General features: G+C 35.8%; 1 protein-coding gene across 3 annotated transcripts in view; it reads right to left on the bottom strand.

The window, feature by feature from the left end:
- BBS9 (Bardet-Biedl syndrome 9) overlaps window positions 1-26,364 on the bottom strand; it is a 303,616-nt gene that overhangs the window by 267,700 nt on the left and 9,552 nt on the right. For all 3 annotated transcript variants that reach the window (XM_054059480.1, XM_054059482.1, XM_054059481.1), the window contains exons 6-7: window positions 6,313-6,487; window positions 1,369-1,453 (exon numbers count right to left, since the gene is read on the bottom strand). In XM_054059480.1, the coding sequence (XP_053915455.1) occupies window positions 1,369-1,453; window positions 6,313-6,487 (260 nt within the window). The remainder of the gene's footprint in view (window positions 1-1,368; window positions 1,454-6,312; window positions 6,488-26,364) is intronic.

Genomic DNA, 26,364 nt, shown 5'->3' with positions numbered 1-26,364 from the left:
GTCCTTAGATATTAAAGGCAAAGTGAGAGACTAAAAGATGGTCATTTATTCTATGAATAATGGGAAAACAGATAATGTTTTAGGTAAGTCAATATTCATACTTGTAGCCATTAAGGTAAACCCTCCAATCTGAATAATGTTTGTGTATATGACAGCTTCTCTACTTTTCCAACTACATACCTCAATACAACAAGAAAATACTTACAAATCCCACCTTACCTATATTGTTAACATCTTTAAACAATACTACCACTTATTGATACATTTTATTGGTTTATTTCAGTTCCTCTGAGAAATTTTAACTGATTCACACATGTAAAAATTGCTTTAGACTGCTACCAAGATGGGTAAACCGAAATTCAGAATTTCTGAAGTCAAAAAATATCCAAGTTCAACTGTTAGCATTTGCTATATGAACAGTATCAATTATTTTGCTTAAAGAAGACAGAATGTGTTGGTAAACATACTGGCAGATCCGACATATGAAGCTGGAAGTGCCACCTTAAAAGTCGAAATGGAAAAAATGCTAGACTTATTACATCTGTCTCCATGTGTGCTTCTCATTTCAGATTTTTAAAAGTATTTAATTTGTAGGATATGTGGTGAAGCTTCCAAATTTCTTATTTAAAAACTATGCCTTCTCCTAATTCAATATGTAGTATTCTGATTGACTTATAGTTTGAAAAAATTCTATGATTAGCTACTGGAAGGAACATGCTCTCCCAATATTTTAGTGTAAAACCTGAAATATGCTGAATCTAGCATTTTATGCAGTATATTTAGCAGACAAGTAATTCTACTGCAGGACTACAGAGAATTAAATTCTCCTCCTTTTAACAGGAAGCAGCTCAAATATTAAACAACTCGGGTACAGGGACATCCTGAAGACAATTGAATCCACAGGTTTTTGACAAAGAGAGTCCAGGATACTGACTATCTATGGAAATATTTTTCACCGCTGAGTTTCCTCAAAGTACAAAGGGTCCCCCAAGTAGAATGACATTAATTTTTTAAGTCCAATATATAGTCACAAACAGATTTAAACTAAAAACATGAGCGACATTTCAGATGTACCTATTTATCTATTTTACTATAGTTTAGTCTCTGTATTACAAATAATTATTTGCAGTACACAGTTCTATTTTTTTCCCCCTCCTTAGAACAGCAGTGAGTTTTAAGACCTAACCTTAAGATTTCTTTGGGCCTCAGTTGTTTAACTGAAATCTACTGGAGTCTTTCCATTTCCTTTAAAGGCAATTGGATCAGGTCCTTTGTCAGCAGAAAATGTTTCCATTTGTTACTTAGCATTGGTCTTTTTAACATGTATGCAGTGTACCATACAGGTTATGTAAAATAAACAGGTTTTACCGCAAGCCTTTTTCCAGAACTATGTTTTTGCTGTTCTGTTTCTTGTCTTTCATCAGAATCTGTCGCAAATGCCAGCACTTGGTATCTGTTATAGGAAGTTTAAAAAAGTAAAATAATAAAATATATCTTCGTAGTCAATGCCCTTACACTGAGTGAAAACAAAACATAATTATTATATTATGAGTACACTTACACAGTGAAAGTGTGGTCTAAAAGAATTGTTAGAAAGCCTACTGCAACACATCTATCATGAGCAAAGATGTTAAAATAAATATCACTGTACAATAACTGCTAAGTGTAAAGGCAGAAATTAAAACAAATATTTCTATTCAGATTTTATCTGGTGTTAAGTCGAATTTAACAGCAAAAAAATATTAAAGGATAGGAGTTTAGGCCACAAGGAAGACAGAAGCAAGAGACCAACATATTTTTAAACTGTGAAATTAGGATTAGAATAAAAAAAACCATTTTTTGTTTTTATTAAGCTTTTTTTAAAAAAAAAAAAACTTACTAAGCTACCCTGAAATACAGTCTGCTATATCTAACAGTTACATTCTCAAGCACAGACATTAAGTAAACTAAGTGGTTCCATTCCACAGATAACAGTGAGCTGGCATCAGCAGGTGACACATCTAGCAAAAGATGGGAGGTTTGTGGGTTTGGGTTTCAGAATTTCATAACTGCCAACTAACTATACTAAGAAAAAATGGCAATGAAAACAAAAGATGTCAACTGCCATCAAAGCTCCACATATCTATGTGTCCTCATTTACACCTATGTAATCCTCAGTGTTCAAACTCTGTCTTCATTGACTCTCCTGTAACTACTTCTTTCCTGAATTTGTGCTGGTGTCCTAACTTACTGAACTACGCTGTTTCAAATGTATGCACATTAGGTAATCTGTAAAATACTAGTTTCCTACAAAAGTGAAATAAACAATAGCAAAAAGAAAAAAAATAGCATTCAGTTCTAGAAGCCATGGAATATCATCAGCTTATATGCTCAAACAAATACAATTCTGAATGTTCCAACTCAAGTCTAACAAATAAAAATATGTATTTTTGTATACTGTCAAAGTCATACATTTAAAATGATGACACCAGGAGCCAACACATTTCAGATGCAGGTATTGTGGAGCTCATCACTGAAGGATTTTAGTTTCTAAAATCATTTACTTACAGAAGTAAACTATGTACTTGGAGTAAGGTCATGTCTTCAAGCGTCCTCTATGTGGATAAATTCAGTTTTTCAGTTTCACACATTTAGAAGAGAAGTTGCAGATTCTGAACTAATAACATTTTCCATTTTCAACATATTTTATTGATAGTCTTGGCTAGCATATTATAATTTTATTAACTAATCAGGGACCATTACACAGTTTTCAAACCAAAATCCCACTGAAGAGGAACATGTATTGGTGTTTAAGTACCATGACCTGTATACGAGCCTTTTGTCACAAAAAACTCAAGCCACAGTCAACCAACACAAACTCTCAATTTAGCTATCACATAAAGTATGCAATCATTTAAGTTAGAGGCATTTTACTTATAGATTTTGAAAGAATCCAGAATCAACACAGGAAATACTGCTTTCAAATTAAGGCATGGGTCTGTATGAGGTACAAGAAGATTATTAATTTGGAATTGCGCAACTTGTTATGCTAAAAAACACTAGATAAAACTGCTATATTTTTCACTTACTATAATTAAAAAAAAATCTTTAATACAACTATAAAAATAAACTCTTCTCTCCTTACCATGTCTATTTCCTTCACTTTAGAAAGATTACTTAACTGTATTCTAATGTCCTAATACTTCAGACAGACACTAGAGATTGGAATGCCACAGTGTCTTAACGCTTGGCACCAAAGACCAGTAAGCAGAATCGAAGTTAAGAATTCCTTTAAAACTACACCTTCCTACAATCAAGATAGCACACTTGCGAATTAATGACAGACTTGAGGAAAATATTCAGCCACATTTGTTGTAAATTCCAAGAATCTAAATATAATGAAAGCACAGGAGATATTAATTTTAAGAAAAATATTTATTTCCTACCAATATTAATAAATTCTATTTTGATTTATTTCTTAGAAAATATATAAATTTTCTATTACATTATTTTTACTTGCAGCATATATATCTTCTCCTGTATTAAGAAAACAATACATACTGTCTGTTATCTGCTCATGGAATATTCAGAATCTAAAAACCATATGATCAAGCTTAGGCAGCATAATAAAAAGAGTACTGCTTGAGAAATCCAGGTAATAGAGCAGGGTAATGTGACAAAGCATTGTGTTAGATGAACATTCCTCCAATCAGATTCCTAATACAGTACAATCTATAAAAAGTGGCATTCTTATTTTCTTTGATATGATAAACTCTGAAAAGATCCTTAATTTACTTTTCTCTCCATTCCTCCAGCTTGATGGATTCCTCTAAATGGTAGCCCTATCCTATTTATATTAGCCACTTCCTACAATGTGGCATCATTCTTGAATTTTAGGACATGCGTTCTGTCTTACTGTCCATGATAAAGATGTTAAAGAAATAATAGTTCTGATGTTCCTCGTCTCAGCTACTGAGGAACATCACTCATCTCTGGCTGCTAGTTAGAACTGTGGACAACTACTACCCTGTAAGGCTTACAGCTCTGCCCTTCTTCCATCCATGTTTTAGTTCCTTTTTTTTTTTTTTTTTTAGCACGGGTAGCTGCTCTGCCCCAAACACCACATCCCCCCAATTTACTGCTAGTGACATAGATTCAAAAAGCCTAAGAGTAGACTTTTTCAGTTTTAATGGAGAAGCAATGAGACAAAGCAAGTATTAAGTTCCCTGATCTTTTCACACCTTTGTTAAAGTTCCCCAGTCTGTTCAGTAGCGGGGCAATTTCCCGCTACTGGATCTACCTTTTTACGTCTGAAGTATCTGTGGAAGTCCTTGTTCTTCATTCTCTCTGCCATCAGAAAATCTAACTGAGCTTATGTCTTCCCAATCCCATCCCCTACATGTCCACATAATGTTTTATATTCCTACTTAGTCGGTCATTTTAACTTCCATCTCATACATTTCCTTTTTCCATTTGAACTCAGGAGCTACTGGTCCAATCAAACTGCCTTCTGCTACTTCTTATTTTCTTGAACATTGAAATGGATTGTATTTTCCTCACTTCTCTCAGGATCTTAATCTATGTCACCTCGTGGTCACTGCAGTTCATGTCTGCAACAATCAACAGCACGAGCCAACTATCACTTCTCCAAACATCCCTTTCTTCTTTCTGATTTGTGGATTCATCCTCCCTAGACAGGCTGTCTAGTACCTGCATCAAAAAAGTTTTCCCTAATGCACCTCGGAAACCTGCCACATTGCAGAAGTGTGTTATGTTATCCTTCCAGCAGATATTTGTCTTGCATGAGAACAAGCACCTGCAATTAGGAAACTTTTTGTTTAAATAAGGCTTCATATCAGATAATCAACAATGTCCCCTTCCTCAGGCACCCATCTGATTCTAAATAGATGGATGCTTGACATGCTCTTAAAATGATGGTTCCATAAAACAATCCCATGTATTCAAGATGTTCCTCCATGGTGAATACAAATGTCCCCCGTCTGTCTTTTCTTCTTGAAGAGCCTGGAGTCATCAATCACAGCACCTTAGTCATGCAAGATACTCTGTCACACCTCTAACCGCACACACAACTTCCAGTTTCTCCTTTTTGCTGCCAAGGCTGGAGGTGTTTGTAAACATGCAATTAATACACGCCCTCACTTCCTCTAAGGCATTATGAAACCATCCCTCTTTATGCAATGGACTCATATCCTATAACATCACTCACATGCTGAATTTAGCACCTATCCCTCAATCTGGCAATCAAGGAGGTTAATAAGTCTCCTCTGATGCTTTGTCAGGTGGATTCCATCTCTCCCCACCAGCCCTTATTCCTTTGAGAGGATCCTATTATCACAAAAGTGAAAGGCCTTTCTCAAACGTCTTACAAAAACTGAATAGATCCATCAGACTAAGACCTATTGGCATAAAAATTAGAATCCCATCAAAACAACTGGAATGAACATCTTGTTAAGCAGTATAGTGCAAACAACACAGAAAGCACAGATTAGACGGAACCAAAGCAGGGAAAAAACTAGCACTTGCAGGACAACGTGACGTGCCTTAATAAGCTAGTAAACTTAACACATTTACACAAATAAAATAGGACCATAAAGTTGCCAGGACACACCATATGCTTTCTTCTGTGACTATAGAGACAGTAATCACTCAACAACAGACTCAGACTCACTGAGGTTGGAAAAGACCTTTAAGATCATAGAGTCCAATCATAAACCTAACACTGCCAAGTTCACCATTAAACCGTGTCCCTAAGAAACACATCATCATGTCTTTTAAATACCTTCAGGGATGGTGCCTCAACTGCTGCCCTGGGCAGCCCCTTCCAATTCTTGACAACTCCTTCCGTGAAGAAATTTTTTCTGATATCTAATCTAAACCTCCTCTGGTGCAACTTGAGGCTGTTTCATCTCATCCTATCACTTGTTACTTGGGAGAAAAGACTAACACTCGCTTCATTACAACCTCCTTACAGGTAGCTGTAGAGAGTTATAAGGTCTCCCCTCAGACTCCCCTTCTCCAGGCTAGAGAACCCCAGTCCCCTCAGCTGCTCCTCCTAAAACCTGTGCTCCAAACTCTTCACTAGCTTCATTGCCCTTATTGTTCATGTCTCCTTGTCAATGTCTTTCAGGTAGTAAAAGGCCCAAAACTGAATATATACATTTTATTTTTCTTCTTTCCCGCAACTACCTACCACCTGCTTTGGGATACAATATTAGAAAAGGCAACAAAACTCAGACATGACTACTTTTAATTTGCTTACATACTAAATAACAGTACCAAAATATGCTATAATTACTGAACATTAACACATACTTGTAGCACTCAACTTGTCGACAAGAAGAGACTGTAATGAAAGAATCTGTCCGAGAGCTGTACGTCAAGGGACCAGGCAGAAGAAAACCAGGTAAAAAACGGCCAAAAGCATAGCTTTCCTGTTCAAACAACATTAGCATCCCATCCATGGACTGTATGCATATCAAATCTCGACCTAAAGAAAGAAAAAAAAAAGAAACAAAGGAAACAAATCAATGTTATTTAAATAGTTTCAATCCTAAAATTGCTAGTAAATTAAATTTGTACTCATAAGTAATCCTAGCAAAATTAAATTCATTTTAATTTACAGAAGTGTTTACTATGAGGAAGTCCACTAAATATTCCAACCTCAATAAAAGCTTATTTACTAAAATAAATAAACTAGATTTTGGAGGGGGAAATAACATTCAAAATATATTAAGAGCAAATAAAGAGTTAGATATTGTATTTCAATACAAAATTCTTGAAGATATAACTATTACCATTTCAGTTTCAAGAAATTTAATTATAATTTCTTTTAATTTAAATGGCGTCCTACATACATAAATGCTCACTTCAAAAAAAAAATAGAACAAGCTGTCAGATTGTTGTTATGTAAAATAAACACTGAAAGGTAAAAAAAGTAAGTGGGCTTTACAGTGTCAGTGTAAAATAAACAATGAATAGTTTACTGTGAATTAAGCAATATTGGATAAAATTAAAGATGAGTAAGACTGAGAGGGAAAAAAATAAATTTCAAAATAAGTTTCAATACTCCCAAAACCCCAAATTATTCTGGTTCTTAAATGTCTATACAAGTCTTAAATGTCTTACAAGCAGTCATAACAACTGTGGTTTAAACATAATGTATTCCACTCTTTCAAGTCTACTTGAGCAACATAACAGGAATTCCCATAAGGATGTATTGTTGTGCAAATAATACACTGGTAATGTTTTCCACACTTTCCATTCACGTTTTCTCTCTTCAAGGAAAGAAAAAACAAAACAGGCCCACTCAGAGTTACCAGTAAGACGAAAAAAAACAAATTAAAAACAACAACTGGGAGTAAATTACTTCAAGCCTTGTCCATGATTCAGCAGTCTCAAGACATGACTGAAAACATGACTTGTCATGCCTCAAGTACAGCAATCTAAATTCTAAGTCTCATTTTAAAGATTTTGAGATCAGAAGGTTGTTATCTAGTTAGCATTTCATATGCAAGGGTAACAATTCAAACAATATTTTGCATGCATTCAAAATGAAAGCTATACCAGTAAGACCTGCACCTTCTGAAGTTGATGTATTTCTTCTGAATTCAGAGATAAGCCAAACACAACATGAAATACTTGTAATTCAGAATGTCTATTCACCTCCATTAAAATACTCCATTTTGTCTCAGGAATGATTCTTTACGCATGGAGGACCCAAACACATTGTTTGTTCGCTAAGCTCTATCCTCAATCCTTTAAGAACTGTTTTCTAATATATGAAGGTGATGCAAAACAAAAATAGACTAAATCATTCTTACACTTAAGGGTAACAGGTCAAAGAGATATTCAGTATCTGGGAAAAAAAGCAACAAATGTAAAGCACAGTGCAAAACATTGTTCATCTTCACTATGATTCTTCATAGAATCTTTAACTCTTAAAAATAAATAGTAGTGCAATAGACCAGCAGAACATCATGTTACTGTCCTTGTGATCAAAACATGCAATAAAAATACAGCTTAGGGTAAGAAGCAAAACAAAACGAAGCAAAATAAAGCAAGCTGGGTCCTTTCCACTTGCCTTCCCTCATCCCTTTTACAGATTTTCCTATTCTAAAAATCATGTTCTCCCCTCCTTCCTTCCAGATTCCACACGTGTTTTATAAACCCTGTTGCAAATATCAACCATTTGATAGGAAAGACATATGAAAATTTAACTCCTGTCATTCATTTAGTAGAGGCAAAGCTGAATCTCTCAGTCACTAGTGAAAAAGCTGACATACTTCAATCCTTCACATCAATGATTATACAGTAAAATAATTTCAACAGCATAATTTCAGGAACACCGGTGGCATTTCAAACACTTAATCACAACACATCTTTCTTCCCATATGCTCTACGGAAACCTTTTCTGAAAAACTTAAGGTCATTCTTAATTAATGGAGTCTTGTTGGGTTTGTCTGTTTAAGAACTCATAAAGTACATCCATTTTGAGGGATAACATTAACTGACAATAACAAATACTTAAATTTTGCATTAGCAAGGTAGTAATAGCATTTCCAATTGACAAATTCATAAATTAAAATATAGAAAACAATTTTATTCGATATTAGAAAAATCTCTTAGCCCTTATTAAACACGAGAGGAGTACTCCATTGATCAAGAATCCTTGGCGGCTTTGAAAAGAAACATAGCTGAGAAACAATGAAACTCATCTTTTAAAGCTGCAAAGTGTCAGAATCTATACTAATAAACTAAAATGTTATACAAAAGCAATTCAATGTGGAATTCATTAAAGTACTGTTCAAAAGTAGTCAGACAGATTTTAACTGTTACTGAAGTCAAACTAATATATCTTTTGTGTTTTTTCTACTACTGCAAGTGAGAAAAACTAAATATATAGTCTTTATAGTAGCTTATTAAACCTGTGACCACCTTTCATTAGCAACTCCAATTTGATGATTTAAGTTTCAAAAGTTTATAACACTCTGAAGTTTGTAGCACTACACTAGAAACTTGAAACATTTTAAGTGTTTCCTTTTCTATGTGTAGATTAAACTCATACAGCCTTCTGGGAAATGTAAACTCTCTACTTCTGTTAACAGCAAATGAAATTGACTAAATGCAATCATTTTTCTGAGAATTATGGGTTAGAAGCAGATCTCCAAAAGCATTTTCTAAAGCAAGACCAATTGTTTTAGAGCTATAATTTTCCTAGGATTTTCTAAACAGACTTTTTAAATTATAAGGCAGGGTCTAGGGCTTCTGTTCAACCTTAGAATTTATTGCTTATAAAATCAGAAACATATTCTACAGTATACAAGCACATTAGATATGCATATATACACACACCTTTCAAATGTGCCCAACTAGTACATCTCCTCTGAAATTACTTGTACGAAGCAGCTTGATTAAGCCTTTATCATTTACCCTCTTAAATATTCTTCATAGGACAGATTACAGAATTGTCTGGTTTATTCGTAACTTGTAGCTGACGTTCTGCACCTGAAATACATGGTATTCAAGAGGGTACAGCAGCTACTGATCGTATTCTGAATGAACATTTGGTTTGCTGCTTATACTGACTCTCTGAAACACTAGCCAAGAACACTGCTATGACTTTATACACCTATGATTCAGAAATTAATGAGAGTGATCTCTAAATAAGTACCTTACACACTTCAGTTAAAAAATAGAGCAAGATGCATATGTGAAATTGGAAGTTATTTAGCATTAAGGTTCCCACAATCCTGCTTTTCCTCACTACAGCTGACACAATCAACTACTATTAGCGTAAATTAAAAAAAAAGTAATATATTCATAAAAGAACTGTAGCAATTATACAAGTTCAAAGAGTATCACTTGATACTCTTACACACTAAAGCTATGATGAGACAAATGAGCAAAACCAATCTAATGCTTTGCTACTCGTGGCAGCAGCAGTCCTGCTCACCTCCTTCCTTTTAGGGCTCCAGCTTCCCTTGCTCTAGTCACACAGTTCCTCCCCACTGCCAAGCCAGATTTGCTACTTACCTGACAGCCATTAAGCTGAAAGTAGGACACCATCCTGAATTTGTAATCTTTTTAAAAAGTTTCATATGAAGGAATCACAGCCTTACATAAATTATTCCATACAAGCACAGCAACTCCCAGGGGTGACCTGGAAAGGATGAAGCATGACATGGCTCCAGGGGTGATGTTTAAGGGCATGAGTTTTTCCTCACTGGTTTTCCTCTTGGATCCTGCTGAGGAAGGAGAAGGGCACGAGGAAGACAGGATATACCCTGTTGGCCAACTGCAGGTATCTGCAGCAGAGTTTCATTTTATGGTCATATGGCCCTCCTTGAGGATTGACAGCTGCTTGGAAGAGATAGGATCCCCTGATTAAATCCAGCAGAAGTATCTTTGCCAACAGGCTTGCAAAACTCAGTAAGAGCAATTTACATTAGGAATGACAAGGAAGGGAGAGACTTTGAGACAATCAAGTGAAAGAGCAGTAGATAGGCGGCAGCGACATGCCCTGAGAAGACGTGAGCAAAAGGCACATAGCAATCAACAACACAGGGCTGAAATGGAACTTCAGGAACAGGAATCTAAGTAAGGAAGTACCCATGGAACAGTAATCTTATGGAGAAAGCTCTCATAGCCTTTCTGAGTGCCTCTGAAATGTTTCTACTGCACACACAGTATGGGGAAAAAACTGAAGGAACTGGAAGTTATAGGGCTCTGATCTCACTAGGATCACACAGACACACGGGAATAGCTCACATGAGTGGAGTGCTACAATGGATGCTTTTAGACATATAGGAAGGGCAGGCCAGGATGGTGATGAGGAGTTGTCCTTTTAGCAAAAGACCACCCCAAATGCATAGAGTTCTGCCTGGGGACCAATGATGAGCCAGTCAGGAGCTTAACAGTCAGGATTATTGAGCAGACCAATATGCAGGGTCTGCCATAGGCCACCTAATCAGGAAAACGTAGATTAGCCAACTTTCAGACAACTGGTAGAAGCTTCATACTGGGTGGCTCATGGGGGACTTGAGCCACCCTGGCACAAGAAATCTAGGAGGTTTCTGTAACACGTTTACGAAAATTTTCCAACTCAGGTGACTGATGAGCCAACCAGGAGAGGTGCTCTGCTGGACCTGATACTTACAGGCAGAGAAGGATGTGAAGGCTGGAGCAGAGCCTTGGCTACAGTGACTATGAGATGGTTAGGAGGATGATCAGCCTAAGTTCAGGTGCATAAGAGGCATGAGCAGGGCATAAAACAGGACCACAGCCCTAGACTTAAAGAGAGCAAACATTAGCCTCTCCATGATCTGCCTGAGTATCTAATGGGATATGGCCCTGGAGAAAAAAGAGGTCCAAGAAAGCTAGTTGAATACTGAAGTATTCACTTTCAAGTTCAGAACCAGTCCATCACAGTTCCACTTCTATTTTACATCTTTCTCAAGAATACAGCCCTGTAAGTCTAGGTATAGAGAGTCTTCAACTCCCCTTCTATAGTTTCCTATGAATTTCTCTACCATCAGAAGTGTGCTACAGAATAAATCTGCATTTGACTGCCCCATTTCCAGAAACTTAACTTTCAATGACTAGCTTCAGTGGAACTCCCTGCTACATAAAACCTGAAGACAAAAATATTACAGCTATCAGCTTGAAAAACTTTTCTTAAGGGCATGGTAGTAGAACACATTAATATTTTGTTTAAGGCTGCTTATTTTTCATCTTTGCTTCCTGAGAAAGTTATAGATAGAACCAGGGGAAAAGAATAAAATTGTGCATAAAATAATTCACAAAAATATTATAACAGTAATTATGTTTACCTTTTTGCCATGCTGCTATTCTACTGTTTTTAGAAGTTCTAAAAAAAGTTTATATTGTTTGATATATCATACAATTTAAAGTAAAAGACATGAACTGTAAAGTGAATGCCCTTACTAACACAGAATTCTTATATATTTTGTAATAGAATTAAAATTCAGGTACTTCTGTTCATACTCGTGCTTGTGGATAGCTTATAAAAATGACCTTCAGGATTTAAGCTTGTCTAAAATATAAAATTTAGTTATTAATCTCTAGTCTTTGGCTATAATTCATATGCAGTGGTAATCTAGTAGATATATTACAATTCAAATAGCAAAAGAAAGTAAAGGTCAGTAGAGGTGTTGAGGCGTTACTGCTTAAGTAACAAGTAGCAATAGCTCCTGCTGTCATGTAGATTACAAATATCAATCTTGTTCTTACCAATTTCATTACCTCGTGAAAATGATGAATAGAAGAACTATAGCACATTCTGCAATATATATGAAGCTACATTTCATTTCAGACATGGAAGCATTCACCTTTAACATTCATAATCACTAATCATACACAAATATTATTGATAAAATATCTCCTGTTTTAAGAGCTGTGATATGATTGAATATGACATGACATAATATGACAAGTTATTTAGAGGACTCCAATTATCTCCAAGCATACTGCAGTACTAAACCGTACTGTCTGAAGAAAGAAATATACTTCAGGCACCTAAGAATGAATAAGTAATCATTCTTTTGCCTTTGAGAGCACAGCATCACTTCTTAATACACCTACCACTTCATTCATCATATTTGTGTTGTTTCTTACTCAGTAATTTTCAAATTTGGATTTTAACTAGCTTGTACTAGTGGATCAAACTCCAGTTATCTAAACCATTACATGTAAAGTATAATTAAAGAAAATTAAATTGTGTATGATCTCTTATTTCCCAGCTTTTTATAGGTCATCTTATTTCCTCTGGCCATTTGTTTTTAATGTGTAGCTTGCAAATGAAGTTTTTATGTTTCACTTTAAGAAATTCAGTCTTCCGAAAGCTCAGCCAGAAATGTCCATTTCAAAAAAGCTTACTGCTGCCAGTTGGCTTTGCCAGTGACATATTTATAAAGTGAAAATATAACCCACAGTGTTTTCTGCAGATCAGGTGGAATCACTTAGTGTACTCTACACAGTTTCAACAGCTTGTGCCTCAAGAGGAATGTCTCTCAGCCAGAAAGCGTTACTTTTAAGCACAAGTCCAGCTACTGTTGTTTTGCAGTTCTGTTATTCTAGCACGATATAAATATATTTACGTCACAGTTTTAAACCACAACATATTTTTAGAGCTAATGCAAAGCCAAAATGAGAGGCAGGTGGTAGCTCTTCGAAATAAGCTTCTAATTAAAGCTATTTTGGAGCTCAATTTTTTTGCATGTTGATGATTTCCTCTACTCTGAGCCTCCCCTCTGGCATAAAATCATTTTCATAAAAATTGCATTATGTAATCACAAGGCCTGAGCACCATGTGAAATCATGCAATGAAAACTACAGTATCAAATGGGATAAATTAGAAATTAGAAAAAGCTTCATAAAGTTACAGATTTCAGTGAGACGTCAGCAGAGGTAACTTTACTGCCTTCACTGGCAATCAAAAGCTTCAGTCAAAAGTCTGGTATGGAAGGAAGTGTCAATGAAATAAAATTAAAAGATAAGTTGGCATTTATAAGATACCCAGGAATCTAAAAGCTCTTTAACAATACATGGGAAATGTTTTCCTAATTTAACAACAGAAAAGTTAAATCCATGGTGCACTGGCCAGTGAAGCAATGTACACAAACTGTAGTCCAACACAATGGGACAGAAATTAGTGTCCTGACTGGAAATATGGTTTTCCTTCATTGTTGAAATCTGATGTCCAAATTTTCTCCCAGCACAGAAGACAAAGCCTCCTCTAGTTCAAACCATTTTGGAGAATTCAACTTGCTGCTGAGTGAAGCTCCTATAGCAAAACAGATCTGGGTCAACTTCAAGCACTTCAGGAACTGTTTCTGACTAACGGAAAAACCATTTGAAAATACATTGGGCAGTTCTTAAAACAATGTATGCCTACGAGCAAGCAAGTCTTCAGCTACTTCCCTAACCCACAGCAGGAAGCGTATGTCAATGTACATTGAGAAAGAACTCCGAATTGACTAGCGTGATGATCTGGTGGCTGCTCATTGTATTTACTACAGAAGGGATCAAAGTTCAGGACTTCAGCTGTAAAGGACCTGACAGCACTGCCAAGGCAGTGCAATACCCTGAACACACATAAAGAGAAGGAAAAACACCCTGCATCGCTCAATGTTAATGCATGTACCCTTCCCAAACAATACACAAAGTGTGCATATGCTCCACCTGAGATTTACTAAGTGCTTTTCTGCTGGAATTGAAAAATCACTCCAACAGGAAGGAAATAAAAATAGAGAAGTGGATAGGAGTTCAAAAGAAACTAAGGAAAGTGTTTAAGGAAAGCACTAAACCCTTATTCTACTGATGGTAGCTTTAATTATTTTCTAATCCCTTCCAGATATTAAAGTACTGCGGTAAAACACGTTCATAAGTCCCAGAACAAGAGATGCTCTTTCTGCAACAGCCCACTCTGTAAGAAGCCTCCCTGGTCAAGACACCAGGGAGGTAAATGCAGTCAAAGCTGCCATGAGAAAAAGAAGCTTTTTTTTTTTTTTCAGCCAACATTCTGTTTTGTCTCTAGCTAACCTTTTAAGATTTCTGCCACCATAAAGCATAAAGATTTTAGACAGAATGGGAATACTGAACTGTTAAGTATCTCCAAAGGCCAATCAGCCCTCACTCGCACAATCAGTCCTTTAGAGATCTGTGATATACTCCTTTATTCTTGATCCGACTGTTACTACAGAAGATGACATAGTTAAAATGACGCAACTTGGAAATGATTCCATTAAACCTTACATTGACTTGAGGTGGTGGAAGAACCCTTAGGAAAAACACTAGTATGGCTCAAAGGAGCACAAAACACTGACATCCAATACACAGGTTCAAAATGTATCACAGCTGCAACATCCAGCACACAGAAGTTCCTACCGAAAGAAACCTGGTATTTGGCACTGTGTAGACATGGGAGGTAAAGTCTCCCCAAAAAAATTATAAAATGTGTTTATTACAACCTTCGTATTAAGCAAAGAATTTTTCCCACATTCAAAATTACAGTGCAAGAGGTAGTCTCGGAAAAAATATTCAGGCAGCTGTGAAGCAGCAGCTTCACATAGTTGTTCTTTTTACAATACAGCAGATTAATTACAGAGAGTATAAATCGAATGGGTCTTGAAAAATGACCATTGAAAAATTAATATGTGCATGGTACAATGGCTGTATGCATAGATTAGCCTAAATAATGATTCTTAAAGAAATGGTAGAATTCTTTTTCCTTAAATTGTTTCTTGCCCTAACTTGGTCAGTAACTTCTTTTTAAGCCCTGGATACTGCAGGTACTTTCTTTGAAGCCCCTGCATTCATAGAGGTCTTACAATACTGATGTATACTTTTTCTGCAGAAGGTAGGAGAAAGGCTCTCTACTCTGAGAGCCTTTCCAGTGACAACGGGCCCTCTTCTGAAGCTATACACATATGATACATTATAAAAATATTATAGAACTTCTTACTGAACTAGCTAATCTCCCACAAATAAAAGTGAAATAAAGACAAGTACTGTCAGCAGCTGGCCATCCAAATCAATAGCTTTTGACTGAGGAGTTATTTAAGGCACATGGATGTTTTTAAAGAATCAAAAATCAACAGCAGATCTTTCACTGAGCTCAATTGAAGTTGAATATAGGCCCTATTTTGCAATATTTTAGGTACTTTCAAAAGTTATCAGCAACATCTTAAGTCACCATCATGCACTAAATCTACCGTCTTTTAAATTCCATTTAAGACAGACCAGCAAACATAAAACCAAACAGAACAACAAAATCCCTCTGTTAAAACCCAGTGAAACCCCTCTTTTTCTCAAACTTCTCCTTTTCTAGTCTCTTTAGAGTAAGAAACTTCATGATTTCTAAGCATTTCCCAAAGCACTTTGACTCTTTAATAATTTTTGATAGAGAACTGTTGAAAATATTTGCCAAAGAACGCTTTCTGAAATAACTGAATTCACATCCACAGAACTCCTTAAAAATAGTTGTTAATAAAATCTAAACTCATTTGTCTACATATATCCTAGGCTAGTAACCATCATACAGAAAGGACTAACTCTTACTTTGTGGTCAAATAAGTCAGTGAATTATGTCTCTATCAAAAAAAAAAACCAACCCAAAACTCACCATCCCTATTAATTTCCTTGTTGGCAATCTCAGGAAAAACAGCATAGATTTAACAAGCAGGAATAATTTTTTATCTTGTATTTTAAGACTGTTGGAAGCACACTGCAAATACTCAAATGATCTTATTACTATGCCACTAACCTTGCAAAATATTATTTTCTACTCTTGCAGGAAAGCAAGTTGACACGTTTTCATTCCAATCAATCATCACACTAAAGAGCAGTTGCATACATTTTATTTCTGCTGTAATCCTTCCACGTCTTTTTTATCCATTATAGTCGCCAAATACATTTTGGGGAGGGGGAAGTATTCATATTTATCTTTATTAAAAACCACGCTTATAATCAAGACTTAGTCATGTTATATAAATTGAAAAGTTTAGCAAGGCTGCAGCATTATTTCTTTAAGTTATGAACACCTTATACAAGGGGCAACAGAGCAGGCAATCACAGCAATGCATGGTGAAGTTACAGATTAATTTTGTTTAAAAAATTAAGTTCTAATCCAATTACTCAAAATTTTCTTTTTGCTCTGTTAAACTTCCTTTGTGCCAGATTGCTTTTTTTAAACTCCTTGGAACTCTCCTGTTCCCCTAAAACTTTAAAACTTCACCACTTGAAATGACAGCATTGTACAGCACCAGTCCTTAAACTTCCAGTTGGGAGAGGCTCTGCTACTTAGTAAGAATTACGGTTAATCTAAGCTCAAGTCCCACTGACCAAAGCTTGAATTGCCACCCAGGGGAAAATACGGCAGCACTACACAACACAAGTATATAAAATTAAGTCTAGCAAAAGGTTTTTTTTTTTTTCCAGATTCTTGAACTTCTAGTTATCTGGTGACACTTTAACTCTTATTCATCTTACACTTTAAGACTTATTCATCTGCATATGCACAGCTGTCCAAGTTTCCAAACGATAAACCTATTAATAAGGACTAGAACAAGTTGTGACCATGATCAACACCAACTGGGTACCACAAAACTGTAATTCTCCTCATGAATCTGAGGTAAAATTACCTTGTCACGTTTTTACTGATCTTTATCTCCTGTTGCTAGTCTTCCCTTACACTCCTGTACAGGCAAACTATTGCCTTTGCTTTGCATTCTTTTCTGTGTTTGGAGTATACAGTCAAACCTGCTCACCACTACCTTATTAGGTACTTATTAGAACTTATTTCTCCAAGAAAATCTCTCTTGAATTACATAGTAAAGTGATTTCTAACAGGAATGATTTGCACCAAACCGAATAACTGAAAGTACAATTAATAGAAAGCATCATATCTTATCATAGAATCATAGAAACTCAACCACCTAGTTCCCAAGCCCCTGCCACAGGCAGGGGTACCTTCTCCTAGATCAGGTTGCTCAAAGCCCCATCCAACTTGGCCTTGAAGATACATTTCAGCCCTCTAGGAAAAGCAACTGTCAAGGGTTTGGCGACCTTCCAAATAAATTTCTATAAGTTAGAGACTTTTTTGTAATGGAATAGTCACAGATGAATGCTAGAAAAATAAACAAAAGCTCTATACACAAATTTCTGAAAAATCCTCTTAGAAGATGAAAGAGACTAAATGGAAACTAAAACTGCCTTCTTTTGGATGAAAAAAGTATGGAGCAACAAACAAATCTGATAGACAAATACATCCACATGAAATGCCAGAAAATCTAATAAGAAAATGCATATGTAAATAATAAAGCTGTACATAGGTTTGAAGTAACAGAAAATTCATCATGCTAAGCTATTTATTAAACAGGGTAATAATATATAATGCATTTCCAAACTTTAGAGACAGCTTCTCTAAACTTCAGTGAAACATCTGATATGATCTCAGACAATTGTCTCACAGGAAACCAGAGAATGGCAGGCAATAGCACTAAGAAGAAGAAGAATCTAGGGATTAGAGCAGGATGATGAACTAAATACGAGTCAACAATAAGTCACCAAAAAGACAAATGCAAGACTGGGTCATTATTAATATACGTGCACTATTAAAAACATATGAGGTAATTATTGTTCTGCTTGGCACTCGCTGATTCTTGGCAAGAGTACTGCAGAAGCCATAACCCCACACGCAAAATACAAAATATTTTATATTACCAGCACACAATGACTGCACATATTTGAGTAACATACTTCAACAAAAGAAATTAGAAAAAGCATCGCATAAAAATCTATCAAAGTTTTGCAAAACAAGTCTTTCACTTTCATACAAACTGCTCCCAAAGTTACATATTTCTACAACTGGTTTACTTCATTTTAATTAGTGCTTTGTTTAAATAAATGCAGATTAAAAGATATATCTGACAATTTATAACTCAAGTTCTCACATACTGAAGGCAATGGGTGTTTTTACTTCAGTTAGGCTATGATCTTAGTCATTACTGTTAAGTTAAGTTGAGGAAGAGGAAAAGAAAGGGATGGTAAGAGATTCAGAGATCATTTTCCTTGATTTTTTTTCCATTCAGATGTTTAATCTAGAGAAGAAGTTCTAACTCCATTATTTTTAAAAAGCAATGGAGAGTTTCCAAAGTTACATGAGAAACTACTCAGGAGTAGTCATCAGCAGGTCTATTCCATGAAAAAACTGAGGAAGACCAAGCCTTTCAAACAATCTGCCGTGATCCAGAAGCAATTTAACAGGAAGGTAGCTGTTAAACATTCTGCTGCCTAATAGAACTATCCAATAAATCAAAGTCCAAATTTATACTGCTGCTGTATTTAAACATAGTCATAAGAATCATTTAACCTTACGGCATAAAACTCAGCTGATAATTTTTTTCTGACTAACACCTAATAAAATTCATTCTTGCAGAATTGTGGAAAAGTTAAGCACAGTCTACCCTTATTATAAAGTTTCCTGTTACAAGGTTGCATGGTTTACACATATGTTGTATCTCATTATTAAAACAATTCCTCCGTATAGCACCCTCTTTGTTGTAACACTCAAACACGATTTGCCTCTAGGCCAGTGCTATAATAAATGTAAAATGAATTCGCAGCCATTTGCTAAGAAAAAGATAGGTTCAAGGTATTTTCACACTTCTTGCTTGTAACTTTTTCACGTCAAAGCTGTATTTTCTTTTTTTCCTTCCCTTTGCTATTGTTTTATTATTTCCTTTTATTGGTCCGGTATCCATTGAACAACTTCAAATAAATCTTAACTATTCTGGAAGCCAACTTGAGGCTTTAAGGTTTCAGATTAAAAAAGTAAATTCCTAAACCTGTGCATTATTAGGAGGATCCAATTCTAAATCATTTATCAACTCATTTGAAGAGGTTATGTAAAAACAGGATTAATTCACTGATTATTGAACTATTAGACAATGCCGACGTATTCTGTGGAACCACATAAAACAGTAACATTGTTTTTGCAGTGAAAATAAAAAGCTATTATCTATAAGTCAACTTCACTCAAACATATCTCTGCAACTAAGAAAGCAAAGTTACTAAACTATGCTTTCCCTTTGTCACTAACTAAAATAAGTATTCTATTCAAGAGTAACCCAAGAGTTTGTCTGTCCCACTGGTAAACTACCAATATGTTGCTTCTTTAGTTTTTAAGCAGAAGGCAAAATATTAATAACACATAAATTGAAAAAGAAAAATGGAAGTGTTGAGAATATTCATGCATTAACATACCATTTACACTCTGGAGAACAATCACAGAACTCAACCGGCACCTGGAAAAACTCATCCTCCTCTTTATATACAGTCCTCAAGCGTAGAATTTCAGTATTCACTCCTTATACACTGTTGTTTGTTCATACATGAGCTGCTATCCTGCCCACCACTTAGTCTAATGCACAACTGACCACGGGAAATTTATGTCACAATCTGTAAAGCTACATAAGCTTCAAGTAACAGTGGTTTTGTTTTTACTTTAAAGCTCTTCTGCATTCTTTGTATCATTTCAGCAGAAATTTATTGCATACACTTTCCTCAAATGTAAGTCACATCTGACCCAAGGCAAACAAGGCAAAGAATGAAATTGTGGCCTGATCCGCATGGTTTTACACAGCAGTAGTAAGGGTACTTTTCTTTTAGTACACGAGAGCCAAATACCATCATTTCTCATAAGCTGGCTCCATCCAAATCAGTAAATCTCTCTCTTTATTATAAGAGCAGTCAGGCACAAGTAGTGTATTGACTCTTTCTCAAGACGTAGAAGGACTTAGCCTGACGGCTACAAGCCAGCTGAGTTGTAATCCATTCAACAGAAACCGCTAATGTAGGAATAAGAGTGATTTTCCAATTTACTGTCTCTTTCTCAGATTTCTCCAAGGGCAAGACAATACACCATATCTAAATACTCTCAATGTGAATACGACAAAGTCAAGGCACAGGACAGAGTTCAGTTCTAGATGTTGCAGGTACAAAATTAAGATAATGCAGCACTGATTAGCTAAACATCACGTTAAAAAAACTTAACTATGAACTAACATGAATTTATTTACCCCAAGTTAAAAACTAGTTTTGCCTAATGCCAATTGCCTGCAAATCTTCTATTGTGCCAATATGCAAACTCATGATTCCTAAGTAAGAAGTTGATCATCGAATCTCAACTATCTCCGAGTGATCATCCATCTATAAGGAGTTTTAATATAACCACTTGAGGATGGTTTACTCCTGTTGTTTCAGATAACTGAAGTGAACACTGGTAAACTAACCAACATTTCTTCACAGCTAGAACAGATCCAATTCAGCATTTTTTTATCATAATTAAAAGAACTAGACCCAAGAGATACAAAGTCTACCAACAAGAATACAAACTACATGATTTGGGTGGAAATGTAAACAAAAAGTTAAGAATGAAACCAAACTATAATCAAATTATGCCAATCACTTGATTTAATAATGGCTCAAGATCTACTCTCTACATACTTAGCATGGAAAAAGAAGTTCTCACTGTTTCATGATACATTGTTCTAACTTTATTAAGATTAAACAATATGCAGAATATTGCTTAAGACAACTATTTCTAGATTAATAGCATGTTTATGCCTTAAAAACTGAACTGGAGGTACACTGCCGCATAAAGAAGAGTAAGAAAGAAAATTAATTCTTATGTTAGGCACTATATTCAAGTCAGTTGCTTCAGTCCATTCCATTTTTTTAACAATCTCAAAATATGCAACTCACCAGCAACTTTCTTTCAGCAGTGACTTTGAATCAGACAAATATTCCATTATTTAGGGTTTACCAGCCCAGTAAAACATTTTAAATTATTTACTTGTCCTCAAAAATCCTGATCCTTCACAGAAGACATTTGAGAGATGCTATACCGTATGCAAACTAGAATTCCAAAGCAGCACATCTCACACTGTCTAGCACACACACTGTTGTAAAATCAGCACAGCTGCCTCTGCAGCACGCATCAACCACAGCAGAGTAAGAATATCCTTGCTCACATAAGAAACACTCAACTCACCTTTGATAGACAGGGTAATAAGAAGAAAGCTTTGCTTTCAGGTAACCAAAGATTCCAAACAAGCCTAGGAAGCTCAATGACTTTCTCACTTCTCTCCCAAAGAAAAATATAAATCAGAGTTTGGCAAACTCTACTCCTGCTATTACAAACTGATCAGATTCATTAACATAATCTTACCCTATAGCTTGACACTTGACTGACTTATATTCTTACGAAGACCCAGAATGACATACTACAGATATGAAAACAGAAAATAGTCTCCAAGATACTGTAAGCTATCAGCAACCATCACTTCATAAAATGAAAGCTGAATTGTTAATACAGCAATCTCTGGTTGCATAATTGCATGAGACCTGACTGTATAAAAATTAAATGATTAAATAGGTTGCATAAAGTAAAATTTTATAGACTTGAGTCCTCACCACAGACAAGGGTGCAACACAAACCATAGAAGTGTATGCTTTTTCACTTTCATTTTCTTTAGAAAAAATAGACCAAAAAAGCTTACAGTAGAGTCACCTAAAATTCTTTAAATTTTACATTTGAAATAAAACATGATGACTGTACAGCCTCTTCATTACTTAAGGGCTGTGACATTTTGTGGCTAGGTTAGGAGTTCACTTGGTTGAAAAACAGTGTTCAGCACTAGTAATTCATGGTTTTATCATGAATCATCCTTTCTAAAAAGACCCATATGCTAGAATAAGAGCACTGTAGGACAAACTCAACTTACAGCTCTAAGACAGTGAGGAAGAGTCCAGAAATACGAAAAGCAGATATATGCATTCTACATAACAAAGGCAATGAATCCAATTTAAGTTCAATTTTTGAAAGTCTGTAGTAACAATACAGAATATTTTCAATATAAAATGATTAGCTGATCTTCCTATGTCACTTCTTAACAGTTTCATGTTTTCATTTTAGCACTAGTGTTCAGAGACAGCAAGGAATAAACATAGAGGTAAAGCAGCAAAAGAATGCAGAGTTCTGTTTTATAATCCTTCCCTTTGCTACAGATTTTTAAAATTGTAAGTAAGTCACAACTAACTCTCCCTACATTGTGCTTGATTTATATATTCATCTTTGCAGGATTATTCCATTTACTTTTTTTAAAACATTTCCATTAGCTTTGTTTAGGTATCTACATAAACATGTAAGGGACTTCCCTGTTATTTCTCACATTCCTGGACCCTTATAGTTTTTTCCCCAAGTTCTACAATCAACAGAAAACACTTTGTTTCAATTGAATAAAACACTTCAAGCTATAAAAGTTTTCAGAAAGTGCTTTTGTTTTCTATACTTCATTAAGTCTTGCAGTAAATACACCTGTAGAATCAGTTGAAGTACAAATGCAGCTTTAGAGGCGCTGCCTACTACACAATAACTGTAATGAGAGGACCATCTAGTGGTGACAACTGTAACTCACACCCTGCTGTTTTAAAGACATACGAGCACTGTTAATCTGTGCAAGCCACTGGATGACTGTTCTTGGGGGTTTTTTATTCCATAGCTTTAAGAATTTCTTTACTTTAAATTTCTACCTTCTATGATGTGACTAAATAAATTCGTTTGTTCATTGTCTTCATCTGTTTCTGTTACAAGAACATCTATGTCAATTCTTCCACATGCAGAATTTTCTTATAGCATCAAATCATTACTCTACAGACACTAGCAAGCATTAATCTACCAGCAACTAGGCTACAAAATAGGTTCATTTACATCACAGTTCTATCCTCAGAGATATCTATAATACCTTTTTTTCTTAATACAAAAGACTGAAAAATCACCAGTTGAGAAATTACAGTTGCACTTGGCATGTTTTACATCTCCATCACATCAGCTCAACGGTTACAGTTTAACAGACCAGATGACACCATAACAACGATCTAAGACTGCTTCAAACCAGCAGGGTCAGGAGAGCAAAAACATACACCCGGGGAAGCTGACTGAGAATGTGATACACATCTAGTGCTGTTTGTTTCTATATTTTTCTATATTATTATTATATGTTTTCTATATTATTCTAACAACTTCAAAGACATTCTTCCCCAGCTACCACAGTAATAGATGCTGTGAGAAATCATCCTCCCTAATGAAGCTGCAGAGAGCAGGGACAGGAAGTGCTTTATGTAAGCACACATTTAACTACAAACAGCTGAAGGAAGCTTAGTAGAGCTTCATAACCAAACCAAAACATAAAACAGTAGTAAAGCATTTGCCTCTAACAGCTATTCTGCTTAAGTTTTGAAAAGCTCTGATAGGACCCTACATCAAACAATGTTCAAGAGAAAAATTTCATATAGTTTCTTCTTAAAGAGAGGCATTCTAAAGACTAAGCTCCTTTGTAAATAAGAGAACCAGGTTCTACACCAATACAATTTAAAGCAAATTTCAATATTATGAAAAACGAAAGTTTGGTCTGAATAAATCTCTACTTCTGCAGCCCTGTAAGGATCTGAAGGGAACTGCAGGATTTTCTGGAACTCACAAAGTTAAAGAACTGCTGGACTGAAACAGAGCTCCCTTCTGTACCTTCATGAACACCTTGCTGCTTACTTATGTAACTGTTCCCTGATTTTAGCAGTAGTCACCCAGCCTTAGACTTCTGTTCTAGCCCGTTTTATGCATCTCTCACAACCCTACCTTCCCCATCCCACACTACAGAAGGTACTTCAGGAAAAGAGAACACGTTCAAGCTCTTTCCCCACGGAGTTCTCTATAAAGCAGGTGGCAGCAGTCAGGAAGAGGCAAGCCTCATACCTTCTTCACTCTTCAGCCTTCCTTTTTCAAAAGAAATTGAAACTTTTTCCAAAGGAACAAGCGGAGGCCACCACAGAGGCAGGTGTAGGATGGGAAATACAGACTGTGCTAACTTAACATACCAATTTTCAAAACTGAATATGCAACCTTCCAGCATAAAGAGCACTTAGCATCTCAGTTAAGGCCACAGCTGTAGAGGCCCACCAGACAGCACAGAATGCATCTGCACATGAGTAGAAATCATATTATCAATGATTGCAGAAAAAGTCTGAATGCCACAGGCAAGTATTTTATCTGAGATAAGAGCAAGCAGTAGCAAACTGATCATTTTCAGCGCCATCTATTAAACTGACAAGGAAGTTGTGTGGAAGAAGACCAATAAAAAAAGAAGCATAGCATTAACTAGAATCCAAATGACCGCTCATCCCAAGAAAGGATATCAGTATAAAATAGTGTACACAAACTCAATCCTATTTTTCTTTTTCCAGTGTTACGTGGTATAGCTGGGTAGAAACCTTCCTTACTACTGAAGGCATAGCATTAAAACCGCCTTAAAAAAAAAAAAAAAGCATAATCTTCAGCAGAGAAATCTGAGCAAGATTGAGCAACTTCATAAATCAAGTGCTCTGTGTCAACTCCTGCAGCTTTCTTTGCTTCTTCAGATAAAAGATTATGTTCCAGGAGGACTTACATTCACCCTCTTCTCTAACACTCCCACAACATGCTTTCCCTGTATGCATGGTTTCCCCCTTCTGTTCAATTGCCATTCTCCTGTGCCTGCTTCAGTAGCTCTGTAAACATTACCTCTGAAGCACCTCTTTCACCTTCACATTGTTTCAAGGATGCTTGAGTACAGGAATAAGAGACACATTCATCACAGCAGTAACAGAAGGCAATAAATACAAAAACTCTCCCTGCATTAGTTCACTTCTAGAATGTGGTGTAGAGGTCAGGCTGTCAGCAATCCAAGTGCACTGCTGTACGCTTAAAGTACTGCCACCACCATGTATTAACCACTGCTAAAGGCAAAGAGACTGTTGGCAGATAACTGGCAAGAATTCAAGAGAAGCCTGTGGAAGCCAGATAATTGAAAAATAAATATTTATTTATTTACAGGCTTTCAATTGCAGCCCAGAACATCTGCCAGAGATACACACAGATAGTATGGTAGGCCAGATCAGGACAGGCGTCCATTTCAAATTTACAACGCTTGGTAGACCTCCCTTATGGTTCACTCTGGCTGGTCTTGCAAGACAGAAATAAAATCTCAATACTTTCATTCACAAGCTTCAAGAAGAGATCAGGATATTAAAGGTGATACTTGAAAAACCTGAAATAGATTCACTGTAAAAGGCTAGGGGCAAGATTAAAAGTGACAAGAAATCCAATCACAGAGAAGAAAGCCACATAAAAAGGACATTCAGCCCAGGAAATCTACAAAAAAGAGCATCCTTTCATTTCCCCAACAGAACATTCTCCAGTGTCCATTTTGCCTATTTCCGTGATGCTCCAATATGTACCTTAGCAGCCTGAAAATTCACTATAATTTTCCTAGATTCAGGTCTTAAACAGAAAGCTTCTTCATCGTATGGCATGAATGTGTTATCTATGACAAACACAAATCTCTGCCTTCCTTTTTTATTAACATTTTTGGCACCTCAAAACAAGACTTCAGTTCATTCTTTTTCCACAGCAATAGACACTAATCCACTGTTATGCTTTTCCAATCAAAGTTTAAATTCTTTTTTAAAAGTCTGCACTACATATCTTTAAAGACAATTGATACTTCAGGTTCAGGGAAAGAAGATGTTATTGTTTGGGGTTTTTTTGCCCAGGATAAACAAGCTGCAGAAAAGCAAAACAGAATTAAAGCATTTAAGAAAACAATTATTTCAGATGTTAAAGTATTTTACAAGGGAAGGAACAGGGTTTTGTAAAGTTTTTTTAATACCAACATTATCCTTGTAAATTCATATCCCATTCAAAAGGTGAGGAAACAATTATTCCGCATTTAATATTCTTTGCCTCATTTC

This window comes from Cuculus canorus, chromosome 2 (genome assembly GCF_017976375.1).
Source record: "Cuculus canorus isolate bCucCan1 chromosome 2, bCucCan1.pri, whole genome shotgun sequence".
Classification (NCBI taxonomy): domain Eukaryota; kingdom Metazoa; phylum Chordata; class Aves; order Cuculiformes; family Cuculidae; genus Cuculus; species Cuculus canorus.
The sequence above is the reverse complement of the archived record's forward strand: the minus strand, read 5'-3'. Positions and strand labels throughout refer to the sequence as shown.